General features: G+C 37.9%; 1 protein-coding gene across 1 annotated transcript; it reads left to right on the top strand.

The window, feature by feature from the left end:
• Positions 1 to 2: 2 nt before the first annotated feature.
• On the top strand, positions 3 to 14,882 carry LOC122997738 (tandem C2 domains nuclear protein). Its single transcript, XM_044373924.1, has 12 exons — positions 3 to 169; positions 1,648 to 1,722; positions 1,809 to 2,012; positions 3,187 to 3,363; positions 3,917 to 3,993; positions 7,063 to 7,132; positions 7,953 to 8,053; positions 8,723 to 8,839; positions 9,281 to 9,472; positions 12,793 to 12,907; positions 13,021 to 13,220; positions 14,312 to 14,882. The coding sequence occupies exons 2-12, from the start codon at positions 1,656 to 1,658 to the stop codon at positions 14,420 to 14,422; spliced, it is 1,431 nt and encodes a 476-aa protein (XP_044229859.1). The 5' UTR covers positions 3 to 169; positions 1,648 to 1,655; the 3' UTR covers positions 14,423 to 14,882.
• The last annotated feature ends 833 nt before the right edge of the window (positions 14,883 to 15,715 follow it).

The following is a 15,715-nucleotide window of genomic DNA, read 5'->3' on the forward strand; positions in this document are numbered from 1 at the left end:
GGAAGGAGAGAGAAAGGGAGGGGGAGAGTGAGAGCGAGAGAGAGAGACCTGTAACTGAAGTGCACTATAAACCTGAGCTCACTGGTATTTCTCTCCACTCGGCTGTGAGTGTGAACTGCGCTGCTGGATGTGAAAAAGTTTCTCCTGTTTCAATGAAAACACCTCATAGGTAAGATCTGCTTTTTCTAGTTTTGTAAATTACTTGATTAACTGCCTTATTTAATGTATTGTAGCACAGTTACACCAACGCAAATTCCTTTATACACCCACAGCACAAAGCAATACAACTGTTGCAAGGTCATAAATGGTTTATACCCTTTTCACTTTTTATATGGAGCTGATTTATTATCAATCCTTCAAATGGCCCCCAAACAAAGTGTTATCATTATTTAGCAAACCTATTTTAAAAAAAGGGTTTATTATAATGCATATTGAGCTCTTACATACCAAAACATCACAAATGACATAGAGATTTGTGAACTTGAGAGCACTTGGGCTGCAGCTAACGATTATTTTCATTATCATTGATCTACTGATTATTTTCTCGATTAATTGATTATTCATCTGGTTGTCAAATTGTGAGAAATGTACATCCTGAGTTCCCAGACCTCATGTTTACACTTCAAAATTTCTTATTTTGTTTGGCCGAAAGCTAAAGATAAAAGGTTTGTTATCTTAGATGAGAATGAAAACCAGCAAAGAATTCAAATTTGGGAAGTTTGAACCAGTGAGGTTTTGTCATTTTAGCTCAGAAATATTGCTTAAACAATTATTTGACTATCAAAATTGTTGACAATTAATTTTCTGTCAATTGACTAACTGATTAATTGACTAATTATTATGGCTGTAGATCAGAATAATGAACAATTTAGCACTGTTTAGCACTCTATCCATGCTAAAAGTGATTATTATTCAATTCATAGCCTATCTTTGGGAGGCATGTACTAAACAAAATTTAGGATTATAGCTGCACATTTATGGAGTACTATACCAAATATTTACCAATGGGGGAGCACTATAAAACAATTTGAGATTATATCAAATACCAAATTTGGGGGATTTAGGTGAATTCTAAAGATTTTGGGAACATGACACACCAAACAAGCTTTGAGAGCACTGTAACAACTTTGTGGTAATTGGGAGCATTATTGAGATTATATCAGCACATTTTTGGGGTTCTTTACCAAATTTGGTGGAATTGGGTGCAATAAATTTTAGATTTTAGGATTATGACAACACATTTTTGGAGCATTTTATCAAATTTGGGGGACTTGGGGACACTGTTGCACAATTTGGGATTATATCCAGTCACATATATTTGGTTTTGGGGTGGAACTAGAAAAAATGTTTGGGTTATAACAACACATTTATGGAGCACTAAGTTTAGCGATAGGAGTGCACTATAGCAAAAATTGGGATTATATGAAATTCCAAATTTTGGGGAGGGCTATGGGATTATGACAAATAATGAAATCTATGGGTTAATTTGCAGTATTTGTAAGGGCAACATAACAGTTTTGGGGATTTTGGAGTGTCAGCAATTCCTGATAAGGTCCCTAGGAATACTTGCTCCGGCCCTGGTGGTATCACTGTTTACTGTGTAAACTGTAATTTTCACTTACTGTTACAACACTGAAATATTTCCAGTTGCAGCCATGGAGTGCCTGAAAAACTGCTGCAAGAACTTCATTAAGAAGAAGGAAAAGGAACAGGAGACGCAAGGTAAACTGGCATCCTGCACGGCTGCACATCAAACAGCTTCGACAGACTGTTTTGTTTCTGACTGTGTGATTTTCTTTGATTTCAAGTGATCTCACTGAAGATGCCTCCTAACAAAGCAGCAGAGCCAGGACGGGATCCGTATGAAGGGAGAAGGGCAGTCACAGAGGATTACCTCCTATCCAAGCTGCCCCCGGATGGCAGAGAGGTGCCGTTTGTTCTCCCAACCTTCAAGGCGTCCTACATCCAGCCCAGAGGCTCCCGCTACCCCAATTTACAGTCCGGGCTGCAGAGTACGTACCCACTGAAAAAATAACATCTGCCATTAAGGATGATTCAGATTCTTTTTGGCCTTAATGGATTCATTTAATTTACACAATCTATGTGAATGAACAATGTAGAAACCTGACGGTAGTGTTGACTTAAAGGTTGGGTTGGTAAACAATGCCATTCCCATCACTGTAGTATCACTGTCCACAAAGAACACACATCATGTACAGTAATTCATTTCACCTTCCTGAAACAGTGTTGAACTTTTGGTTTCTGTATTCCCCTGGAAATCCTAGAATGGTCCAATGTTTTCTTAAGTTTCAAAGACAACTCTCTGTCTGCTTTTATAGAAAACAACAGTCAGCAGTCAGGTGCCTGGATGAACACTGAATGAGGTTTTTCCTCGCTGTAATCATTCCTCCTGTTCATTCTGGCTTTTAAAAGATCCCTCTTTGTGTTTCCTTGGACAGTGTTTCCCTGTTGAAAGAGGGACTTTGGCACTAAAAATACTGTAATGTTGAAAGATATCTACTTGATTTGACTCTTTTGGACGGCTGAAGCTTCATATTAGTGTCAGATGCTCAATTGCAGAAGGACCAGGATCACGGTCTTTCTCACAAGCAGGTTCTCTTGTAGCATAATTTTATTGAAGTATAACGACAGACAAACGTGTTTATTTCTTTTGAGACGTTTTAACTTATTTATATTTTTTTGATGACAAAGATATAGATTCATGTAGCAGGTTCCACGTCTACTATACAGTGTGTGAATTATCGCCTTTCAGTATAACATTTAATTACAGTAGGTCAGTCAGCGAGTATCCCACCACCCTGCACCCTGGAGCACAAGGACTAAATTAAATCAGGGTAGAAAAACACACATAATCTCACCCCTCCATAGGGTGCGTTTAAGGATAAATTGAGTGACTGATACATTTAACTGCACCACAAACGTCACAAAGGCCTGCAGCTAAGACTTACAATGCCAACTGCTATAATGCCTCATGCATTTAAGTTTCATTAAAATCAGCTCAGAGATTACTGAGGTGTGACCTGAAACTTGATTGCACAGGAGAGCAGAACCAGGATGTCCTGTTTCTATATGAATAGCTGTGGTCTTTTAAGTTTTATCGACTGAAGAGAATAATTTGGTCACAATGGAAGCACGCTGACCGCAGAGCCTGCTGTCTGTCTGCAGGTTCGGCCAGGTGCACGTATGCTGAGAGAAAGGCGGAGCTGGTGGGCTCCAGTCAGGCCGTCCACAGCTCAGAGGCCGGCTTCCATCAGGGTCAGATGGCTGAGTATCTTTCCCCCGGGTCGACCCGCCGTGATACACTGAAGAACAGGAACTCCAGTCCCCAAAATCCAAGTCCAGGTACCACAGACCATCAGTACACAGTATCGAAAAACACTATGTGAACCTTTTTTTTAAAAAATACAAAAAGGTGAACAACAGAAATATATTTTTGGCTGGAAATATATTCATGGTTGAGTGGTTGAGGGATACTGGAGGTGAAGGATATTTAGTTATAAACTGAGCAACTAATGTATTATAATTAGTGTGTCTTTTAAAAACAAAGTAGTGGCAAATGTTTAACAGAAGCTCACAGAAGTACAGTACATTTGTGAATGTATACCAATCAGAAATGAATGATCTGCACATTTTTTCTCTTTCTTTCTTTCTTACTTACTTCTTGACCAACTATTACAAACGCATTAGCTTACAGCTAAATACAGTTTGCATATTCATCATTATGTAATGTTTATATAAGAGTTATTTCAGATTTACTGTAGAAAAGAGTTGTAAATACTTTGTATGGTCCCAGTATTCATATCTTTCTATAGTCTGACACAAAATAACAAAATAACGACTAATTGAATGATGACCAATTAAATCACTTTGATGTGGACTGTTTTTTTGCTTCCAGGTTGGACTCCGAAGCCTGGCCAGCAGCGACTTAGCAGCTCCATGTTTGATCTGTCCACCTCACACAGTCACATGCAGGTGAGACTGTTCTCTATCTAATCTGTATTCACACAGCGTTTCTCACCCTGTGTCAACCAAGACTAAATATAGTTTTACAGTTTCCACCGTCCTCTGCAGCAAAGTGGAACATTGCAAATGAGTCTCACGAGCTGATATTTTGATGTAAGAGGAAAAGTGAGGCGACAGAGAGTTGAAACAGAGGCAGGCGTGCTGTTGGATGGGTGGAGAAAATAATCAATAACAGTTTTGAGATAAACTATATTTAAAAGTTTTGAAATTGAAAAGATACTTGCCATTCAAATTAAAATTCAAACTTTTTTGAAACAAAATGTAAAATGTTAAAGTATCTAATTGTAAAAATCAGAAATTCCTTCTCATTAGTGACATTGGTGGCCATTAACAGTCAACATCCTACATGCTTGCGTGCGTGCTCTCGGCATGAGACTACACTTCTCATAATAACATAAAATATATCTAACGTTGTGTTTTGCACTGTTTTGCAAAGTATCTCTCTCTCCCTGTCAGTCAGCCTTTGTTCCCAGTCTTCATGCTAAGCTAAGCTAACTGGCTTCTTTAGCTTCATACTTACTGTACAGACATGAGAGTGGTATTGTTCTTCTCTCGGCAAGAGAGAAGAACAATACCACTTTATTTAAAGATAAACAAAGAAGTTAAGCATGCAGTGTGAAACTTTTACAAATAAATTAACGTCTGTTACATTCAAGCCCTTGCCAAACAAGTTAGCACAATGCCGATTAAGCTTATCACCGCCAGATAAATCTCTCTGTATTTCACTGTATACAGAGTTTTTAAATATGGTGTCAGTGGCGACATTCCCGCGCTGGCCAGATGAACGCATACTGCGCATGCTCTCTGGGCAGAGGTATCGCAAGCTGCAACAACAGTGATTTAGTAGGCTACGGCATAGCCTATGATTTAACCACGTCAACAGTGTTTTTCTTATAACTCTCATTGCCAGAAGGGGGAGACAAAAATCCTGCACTTCAGCTTTAAATAAACTAAGTTTTAATTGAATTAATTTCATCAACTGATTTGTGAAGAAGAGGAAAAAAAGCCTTTTTATCTGATCTGAGGTTGAGGGATAAGGGTAATTTTTTGTTTGTCTTTTTGACTCTGTTTTAATAATTTAACTATGTAAATTATTGAAGCTTTCAGTGGTCAATAAATGTTTTCAGTCAAACAACTTATCCTTAAGACCGTTAATGCTTTATATCCTAGCTCCAAACTCCATAAAACTTCTTTAAATATTTACCTAACAAAGAATTATGGAGTTAAGCTTGTGGTTCCATGTAAAATGGATTTTAAAAGTATTATGTAAATAATGGTAATTTGAAATTGATCTTAATGTCACTGGAGATTAATTTCAGGTTCAGCACGTACTCCTCCAGTTAGCAGCTGTCCCTGAATGCACTTCTCTTTTCCACATGTGATTCAGCTCCAGGATTTTGGATTAGGGACGTACCTGCTGATTGTCTTGGATAGAGTGCTATTTAATCAGTTATACAATAAGGAAAACAATGAATATGTTGAGTATGTTGGGGCGTATTTCTTTGTTCTATAAAGGATGAGGTGTGGTATGACTGTCACCTGCTCCCTGTTAATATGAACGTATGAGGCCATGTTACAATCGATCCAATGTCTCGCCCAAAACCTCGATAAACATTACAGTTTCTTAGTCAGGGCTCACTCTGTGATTAATGTCAGAGCGTCAGAGTTTTTCTTATCTCTGTTTTTGCATGTTGTGGAACAACACGTATACATTTCTATTCACCTTGGACTTCTGCGGATGTTCTTCTTACCCAGAGCAACATACTATGGGTGTGCAATTACAGCTCAATTACCTCAAATGTTTAGTTTGGCAACATTATGAGCAAACAGTAGTAAATAATGAAAGGATGGCAGGTAATAAATACACTGAATAGATCTAAACAAATAAACCCGGAGTGAAGATGTGAAACAAAAAGTTTTCAAACTTACAGTAGAGTTGAAGAAGAAACAAGAAAAGAGGATGTTTTTGTTTTGGCAGTGTTGGTTAGTTGGTCCACCACTTTGACTCAGACTGAAGTATCTCAACAAGTATTGGATGGATTGCCTTGAAAGTTGGTGCAGACATTCATGGTTCCCAAAGGATCTCACTCAATCTCAAGTATCTCGACAACTATCCAATGGATTGCCTTGAAATTTACAACAGATGTTCAAAGTCCCTACTGGATGAATCCAAATGACTTTTGTGAACCCCCGACTCTTCCTGTAGCTCCACCAGCAGGTCAAAACTTTCACTCATGCTGTGACACATCTCAGCATCTACTTGGATTGGCACAAAGTTTGGTTCAGACATTCATCGTTCCCAAACGATGTTTTGATGATGACATTGGTGACTCTCGAGTTTTGCTCATCAGGTTGACATTGTGGTTCAGATTGAAATATCTATAAGATGAATTGCCCTGAAATTTACAGCAGATATTCAAGGTCCCTAAAGGATGCATTTTCAAAACTTTGATGATCCTCTCACCTTTCCTCTTGCACCACCATGAGGTTGACTTTTTAGTTATTTATTGAATTATCTCAACAACTAGTCAATGAAACTTGGTACACACATCCATGCTCTCCAGAGAATCAATTGTGATAACTTTGATCTCCTGATTTTTTTTTTTTTAATGCAGCGCCATCATTTGGTAAAAAACAACAACCAACCAACCAAACAAACAAACAAAAAACAACCCTGAAAAATACCTGCAAAACTCATGACGTTCTCATCAGCCTCAGCTGTACTTTGTGTTTTGTGCTAATTAGCAAATGTTAGCATGTTAACATGCTAAACTAAGATGGTGAATGTAAAAATTATACCTGTTAAACTTCAACATATTGCACAGCATTGTCATTGTGAACGCATTGTCTGATGTTAGTATTTAGTTCAAATCATCACTGTGCATTAGTACAGCCTCACAGAGCTTATAGCATAGCACTTAGTTTTGTTAAATGATAAAGTTTTGGGCTTCTGTGGAAAGAATAGTGAGTCTTTCGTGCTGTCCTGACTGTCGCTGTGTGTGTTGGTTTCACTTGCAGTGCTTCGACTCTGTATCCAGTGTTCCTAGCAGCAATTCCTCCATGATGGGGTCCATTGAAAGCAGCCTGGGTCGGTACATACTTATCTCAATCTCCAAACGCTCAAATACTTCCCCTTTCAGTTTTATCTCCATCTCCAAACACATTCCCTTTCAAACTTTCTGTTTGGATCAACTCAGCTGCCATTCCTCCTTGAGATAAAAGAGAAAAGAAAATGCCCCCACACACTCATCTTAAGGGGACGTGACTAAGTCTGATTACGATCACTCTTCATTGTGCAATCATGAAAGGGCAGACTCAGTAATCACTTCCAAATGTTTTTACAACAATCCACCATTTAGCATCAGAGATAAGCTTTCTTACATAAAGATTGTATTATTGCAGGAAGAAAAGCAGCTTTGTTATATTAAGAGATAAATCATTTGGTTATTTATTTTAATTGCAAGCCATTTTTTCTGAAGGTCCTGCACAGTTATGACAAATCCACTTTTATTAATATGTTAACCTGGAAAGAATGCAGTAATAAAACCATAATATGCAGAATCAGATGAAGCTTTTCTTGTTTTAGCAGAGTCTGTAGACAATTTGGATTGAGAAGCAAAGTAAACTTTCAAGATATTTGTGGAAACAAATACATAATACATATCCATGAAAAGATTTTGTTGCAAATTACATGTTCAGAGTTGTAAGATAAGCACATTTGTACTCACTAACAACACTAAAATAAAGGGCGGGAATCATCTTTAAATTTCCCTCTGAATCTTCTGTAAACACTCATTAACACCATGTTACAACTACATACAAACTCACATTAATTTAATAACATTACATCTTGTAAATTGTAATTTGTCCCTGTTCTTCCGCTGTCTTCTGATTCCCAAACATTACAGACTCCATCACTCTGTCAGGGGATGAACGTGAGCTGGGGAAGGTGTGCGTTCGTCTGAATTACCAAGAGGCCCTGGAGCAGGTGTGGATCACCCTGGTCCAGGTAAGGTTACATGCTGTGAGGGAATGGGACAAAAAGCTCTGTTGTGCTCTTCTGCTGCATTTCACAATGGACCCTCTGTGTGTCCAGAATACAGGTCTCTGTTAGCTCCGCTCAATGCTCTATTAACTTTGGCTCGGACAGTCAGGAGGAATAGGTTGTTTTTAACGAACAGAACTCGTCTCGATTGATCTTAAAACACAGCATTCAGTGTATCTGAGGAAGTGTGCATTGACTCAAAAGTCAACACACTACACCTACAGTGTGTGTATTGTAAATTAAATCTTTATTTACATACAGTTACAGGGTTTTAATGCAATGGCGTGCATAGATTGTCTTAATGTGTGGGATGAAAATGAAAAAGGGGCACCGCATCCCCCCCTTCAAGGTTTGAGTTTGGGTTTCATTTTTCCCCAAGGTCACATTGGTGCAGCACTTGGATATTTGGGCTGAACAGAGGAATATTTAACTCATTCATGCTTCTCTAAAAACCTCACATAAGCACGCACACAAAAGCACAATAACTGGATATATGTTCAAGTTTTTATTCTCACGTTTTTTGTGTTCATGTCCTTTTTTTTCTCAGGAGAGAACTTGTTTACTTAAGAGTGCTTAGGCTTGCAAATATTTGACCTGCCTCTATTAAAACTTTCATTCCTCTTTCCTTATCAGTGTTCAGACCTCAACCTTCCTCTGGATGGAGCAGAACAACAAAAGATTGGATTTAAAGGGATCATCACCATCCCCAAACCAATACAGTTCAAGAGCTCAGTCAAAGAGTACTTTCAGGTACATGCAGAGCACCGACTAAAACCTGATACATATTTGAAAAGCAGAAACGCTCCATGAGATACCTGAAGGTTGAGATTTTATGTTTAAGTTTGAAAATAATGTTTAGAGTTTACAGTTTTCCTTAAAAGATACATTTTAGCAGAAGGTTTATTAATAAAAATGCTGTTTTTTATTAGAGATAATTTACCATTAATATGATCTATATATACAGATACAGTTCTCTTTCTTAAAGCACTTTGAATTTAACTTTCTTTGGGAGACTAACTTTCTTTGTAGGATTTTTTTTTACAGTTGGAAAAACCAACATAGTTTGCATCCACTCTGTGGTTTCAGATTGATTTATTGCTCCTGATTGAGTTCCATTGTTTTCATCTTGGCTCATATATTGTAGTGACCCTTTCTGACCTTTATTTTCTTTTTGCCTCTTCTGATTTTTAGGATACATGCTTCATGGAGACCTTTGTGTTTGCGCTGCGTCTCCAGCAGCTGCGTTGTAGCGCCTTGGTGCTGCGGCTGCAGACACACAGCCCCAAAAAACGTACGGTGGCGGAGTGCGTCCTCTCCCTGCGACAGCTCGGCCCTGAGGAGACAGAACACTGGCTGGACCTCAACCCTCCCTCCAAATCCTCTGTGAGTGTTTACTTCATGTGTCTGTTTTTTTGTCTGTCTGTGCGGTTCAAGTAGAAACATTTTTGGAAATATTTACAAAACTACAAGAAATTTAAGAACTTTAATTGTGATCACCTTAACCTAGAAACAACTTTCAGAAGAGATTTTTCAGGCTATTAATTAAATTATTGTTTGGCTTTGCAATTGGACATTAACAACAACCCTAAACACTGATATGCAGCCAATATGAGCATTGAATGTAACAGTACAGGTCTATACCAGATGATTTTACTCCGGGTCAGATATACCTCCCAATCATTTAAATGTGTTTATCCTCAAGAAAGTCATTAAACATTATTTTCACACTCAGAAAGGTCAGTGTTTATTCATTATTTTTATATTGGTCTTAACCTCAATTTAAAGCTAGGCTGATAATCAGATTATATCAGCATTTTGTTTCACTTCATTCATTCAGTCAGACTCTGTTAATGTTTTCTTTAGTTTTGTCTTAACCAATCAGCATGAGTGGACTTTACCATTAGGCAAGGTACACAACTGCCTGGGGCCCCCAACAAAAAGGACCCCAAACAGCTATTGATTTATTATTATGTTTATATATTAAAATATTGAATTATGTTACTATTTTAACTCATTGTAGCCTGAAATAACTTACAAACTGTATACTTCTACTTCAGAGGATAACATTGTACCACTACATTTACCTGACAGATAAATTTTACTGGTTATGTTGCAGATTCAGATTTTACTCACAAAATAGAACAATTAAAATATGATGCATTATTATTCACTAAATGTGCAGTGTGTAAGATTTAGCGGTATCTAGCAGAACGGACTTGGCAGAAATTGAATATAATATGTTTTAATTAGTGTATAATCACCTGAAAATAAGAATCGTGTTATGTTACCTTAGAATGAGCCCTTTATATCTACACAGGGAGCGGGTCCAAATTATGCAATTTACATATAGGACTTGAAAATTTCTGACTCTGGCACCTCCTAAAGGTAATATCAGAAAATACATTATGTCAGACATCGATACACACTGCACACAAGTTTTCACAGTGATTGTTGAATTTTTTATTTAACAAAAATGATTATCCCATAATTTGAAAGATGCTATAATCACTATAGCATTAATAATATAATATTTTAATTCTGCACATAGTGGCTTTAAGTTGCTCTAGTCTTGGTTTTTACCTTTTTATTACCGATTAACCTCAGCTGAACCTGATCATGGAGGTTAACCTTGACTAAAAAGAGAATTTGGGTGTAATTATAGCAACGTGACAACTAAAAGTAAGAAGATTTACGTAATAAGATACAGAAGGATAAATATTTAATGGTGTTTGGTGACTCACAGTCTGAGTCAACCAGTTTAAATAATCAGTGCTCCATTGGGTGTCTGGATACTTTACAAATGGACCTGTTATATTCTCAGTTGTAGCAATTAGTTGATATTGTCCAACCTATTGTCCAGCTGCTAAGGCCATGGGGAAAAACTCTCTGTGTGGGAATATCCCAGACTTTTACTACTTATACTCTACCATTTCCTCTGTTGGCTCCTGTCTTTTATCATTCCTTCTTGTGTGCACAGTAAATAAGAACAAAGGACTGTGTGTGCCTCATAAAACTGTCCACATGATGCATTGTAGCCCACTGGCATGTACCGTACATTTGGCCCTAACAGGGCAATAGTGACACTGAGGCAGACTTCTCTGTTGTTGCATAATCACAGGAAGAAGAGAAAGGGGATTCATTTGGGGAAATTGGGAAACAGGCTTTTATTAGAGAAAAAACCACAGTGCGGATTCTGGAAATGTAAGACATGGAAAGTAGGTCAAACCTCAAACCATTTCAACAGCAGAGAGTGGTTATATTGATAAATGGATGCATGTCTCCCAGTGACAGTAAAATGTGAACTGTTTCTGCACTTAGGGGATCAGACAGTGAATCATCCTTAGATTCTCGGGGGGACAGCTTGATTCAGTGAATGATTTTACCCATCTGGTGGACACAAAAGCCCCATTTTGTCCAAATCACTGTCACTCAGTAAAGGCTCTTAAAGGCCAAGACAGCTGAATTCGTCGACATCTCAAGTAGAAAAAATATCAGCAAAATTTTGAAAAGAAGCAGGGCTGCTGGCAGTCGAAGAAAGAAAAACAGTATAAAACAGATTAATACAGCTTTAATCTGCTCTTTATAATTTCTCAGAGCAATACAGATTAATCATTTGGGTCATGCTCATTTTTTACTAGAAAAATGTCATTTTCAAGCACAAACCGTTTACTAAAGTATATAATTTAGAGTAAATAGTCACTACAGTGTAATTATCAATTTTAAAAGTCAAATGCAATATCTCAAATATCACTAGTTTATGTTGGCAGAACACATTTCTCCACTTTTATCTGGTCTTTAGAAAAACACAAAATTGGTCTTGTGGAGTGCCGTATTTAAAGGTCAAAATATAAAACGCCTCAAACTGCTGGTTTGATGACAAAATGTGAATAGTTGATGCTCCTCAAGTTCATACATTCTTTTGGCCTTTTAAAAATCTTTTTGGGCTGTAATTAAAGGTCAAATTGATGTAGCTTTTAAAGTCACAACCTCCTGTAATGTAACTCCAGCTGACATCAAACAACTGTCCTGATAATTTATAATTACTTTGCTGAAAGGAGAGCTGTAAAGGTCATGATTAACTTTGATAAGCAGAAGCTGTTACATGATGAAATGTGATGATGAATGTTGGAAATCAACACGCTTAGTTGATGCTGGTGACATCTGTGGTGCTCAGCGGCCATTGCTGTGGCTGCTTATAGTCTGTTTATTTGAAAAAATGACCACTGCAAGCAACGCTGCACTGCTTCCTGTGTGTCAACGGGAATTAGACTCTATAAATGACACTTATGTTAATGCATTGTCTGATAGAATCAGTGGATGATTGAGATAAGATTGCAAACTCGATCTTCATTCATTACCAAGAAAGTAGGCACTGTTGGCTACTGTATAGGCTGCCTCTGCTGTCAAATCGTTTTTATAATAGCTTGAAAATCCAGCAGCACTATGAAAATCATCCACAAAAATTAAAATGATTTTGTTATTTTGCCCAGAATTAAATAAAGGTGACATACCAGTAAGTTTTAGCCATGCTAGCAGCTCTGTGAGATTGTACTTAAGCTGCTTTCATACGATGTTGGATGGATGGGGAGGATCGGAAAGATTCCACTTACAAGAGTTTTTGTATGATGAAAGGTTCTTATATAAAATCCAACGTTCCCTATTAATTGCCTATTTATAGAAATATAATTAAATACCATTTTCAGGTGTGCCACTCCGAGCTACATCTCACCACCTGCTTTCAGCCGGTCAATGGACGCATCCAGCTTCAAATCCTCGCCGCCCAAAACCTCCCAGCATCCTCCTCACCACTCACCCAAGGTATCTGGAGATGGTCTTGAATGCTCTACAACTAAAATAAAAATGGGAAGAATAACTGTGTGACTTGTGGTAGTAATTTTACTTTCATTTCCATTTCTCCCACCACTCTGAAGCATTTTTTGTCAAGGTGGAGATGCACCAGTTGGGGCGGGTGGTGATGAACAAGAAGACTCGTGTGCTGAAGGCCTCTGGGGGTCAGTGTCAGTGGACGGAGACGTTTCACTTCTTCCTGGCTGCCTTAGACCACGCCTGCTCGCTGTCAGTCAAACTCTACAGCCGCAGCTCGGTTAGGAGGAAACAGTGTCTCGGACAGGTGAGTAACTCTGACAACAGGTTTTCAGGAAAACAATAAAGATTATTATAATACCCTGCCTTTTCTTTCAATTATGATGTACTTCAGGTATTTATTTTGTTATTTTTTATTATTGATTGTTATAATATTTCATAATGTGGGTCTAAATGAGAGATTCTTGCACTTTTTACTAATTAACTGAATTGCTGAATTATGTTTTTCGGAAATTAATTCATCAAAAGGAAGTAATCCATTAAGTTTTCCTGCTATAAGGAGCTGCCAATGCACCTCTCATTATTTCAAGCTGTTTCCTGAGGCTTTCCCCACCAATAAAGTACTTCCCATGAATAAAGTACTTCTTAAACAAACTGACTAACTTCCTAAGATTTTCAACATGTGCCAAAGTATCAGCAGCATCATTAATATCATTCACAAAAGCAAAAGTATCAGCCTTAAAGGATAGGTTCACAAGTTCACAATAATCATTCTTCCTGTTCGTGGTGACGATTTGAAGATGCCCTCGAAATGTGCTTACAATGTAAGTGATGGGGACAAAGCACAATCCCTGTTTTTAGAGAAGATAATAAGAGGCTTTGGCTGTCTGAGTCAGTCAAATAAAGTGGATATCTTCAGTCTTTTTAGTGCAAAATTCCCTCTTTGTGTCCCAGGCTGTCCAGCTGCAGTGGAAGTATAGTAACAAAAAGAGGGACTTTGGCACTAAAAAGACTGTAATGTTAAAAGATATCTACTTGATTTGACTCATTTGAATGACTGAAGATTCATATTAGCTTCTGATAAACTTTTTAATTTATTTTTGCACAGAAGGAGGCTTGTGGATTTTGTCCCCCATCACTTAACATTGTAAGTGCATTATGAAGGGATCTTCTAATGGCCAGTATGAACAAGAGGAATGATTACAGCAAGAAAAACATATGTCAGTGTTCATTTAGGAACATAACTATTGTTCTAAGACAGTTCTAAGAACCTATCCCTTAAAATGGCACTTAAATTGAGCTGTCATATCTATACATAAACATGCTCTGAAATGAGAGATCTTTTAATGTTGAGTGCAACAAGCTAACGGATTATCTTTTTCTCAACATTTCTGGCAGGTTCAGCTGGGATTCGACAGCCCTGTCCCAGAAGCTGTGGAGCAGTGGAAGGACATGATGGCTCACCCGGAGAAAGTGGTGACAGCGTGGCACAGGCTGAGCCCTCCTTAAACCTCGTCTCCTAATCTCCTTTTTACTCACTGTCGACGTACAGTAATGATCTTGCGCTGCAGGTCCTGCTACGCCTGCTTGCTTTTCCAGTTGACCAACTGCAGTCTGGTACGCTGATAGGCAGTCGACTCCGATGGACTGGACTGTAAATTACTGAACGTGCTCTGAATGCCCTGGGAGACCAGATTTCCACAGAGATGCTTCAGGTGCTGAGTGATCGGTTGTAAATAGGGGTTTCGAACAAACCGTAGCTGCTGGAAAAGGTTTTATGTAGGTAAAATTAAGGATTTTTCTTAAGGAGAAACAATAGAGCATTTGCTTAATTAACAACAAGTCAGCATAGCATTTAGCTGTATATAATGCTGAATTTTGTATGTTACTGCTTTTTAGTGAGATCCTTGTTACTCTGTTTCAGCTGGATCGAAAGTTTACAAGCAGAGTGAGTGACCATAAAGCAAAACTCTTTGAGGAAAAATTTACATGTCATCTTAATTCCCTATAAGGTGAGCTACAGTAGAAGGTTTTTATCTCTAATTTAACTACATAGGCTATAATGTTACTGTACAATACAGCAGCACCTGTATCAAACCTTAGCTGTACGCTTTTAATAAAAGCACTTTAATTTTTTTAATGTATTTAATGTTTTGCTGTTGAAAGTTTAGTGTGATTAAAGCTAGGTGTCGTTTGGAAAAGTTAGTGTGTGTGTGTGTGTTTATTGAAAGAAGTGGAGAGAATGGAAAATGATGTATAGGAATAGCAGGCTGTAGTCTTATATATATATATATATGTAGTCATTTGTGGCCACATGGAAAGGAAGCGGGCCAAGGTCTCCAGCAAGTACATTACACACATTATGCACAGTCTGTCTGCAGCGCCTGTAAAATAGGTCAACAGCTGTAAAACCACTGTGTCACCATGTCACTTTTTATTAAAGAGGCCACTGATTGAGAAATCTCAAAGCAAACAGCAAGAGAATCTGCCTCACTGTGTTTCCCCTCCTGATGTTTGTTCAGGACATAAACATCCTGTTTTCCCATTACAGAGGCAATTTAATATCACTATATAAGCAATTTCAGTCCCATTCTTGAGATTTGAGGAGTAACTATGGAAAAGGACATTTGTAGATTGTGATAAATGAAAAATCAAAACAATTTCCTTTCAGCTACAGCACTTTAAAAAAAAAAGTTTCAACAACACTTTTGGTGGTTGACACAGTTTGGAAGAGTGTGACATCCTGTGCCTCTAAGAGACTTGGCTTGCCAAACAAGACCTAGATAAACTGAACACACTACA

Source organism: Thunnus albacares, chromosome 15, assembly GCF_914725855.1.
Source record: "Thunnus albacares chromosome 15, fThuAlb1.1, whole genome shotgun sequence".
Lineage (NCBI taxonomy): Eukaryota > Metazoa > Chordata > Actinopteri > Scombriformes > Scombridae > Thunnus > Thunnus albacares.

Excerpts from the sequence above, each read along its gene's own strand:
- LOC122997738 (XM_044373924.1), top strand. The coding sequence starts at position 1,656 with ATGGAGTGCCTGAAAAACTGCTGCAAGAACTTCATTAAGAAGAAGGAA. Across the intron at positions 7,133-7,952 it reads GTCCATTGAAAGCAGCCTGG|ACTCCATCACTCTGTCAGGG; the intron begins GTCGGTACATAC and ends CAAACATTACAG. Across the intron at positions 8,054-8,722 it reads TGTGGATCACCCTGGTCCAG|TGTTCAGACCTCAACCTTCC; the intron begins GTAAGGTTACAT and ends TTTCCTTATCAG.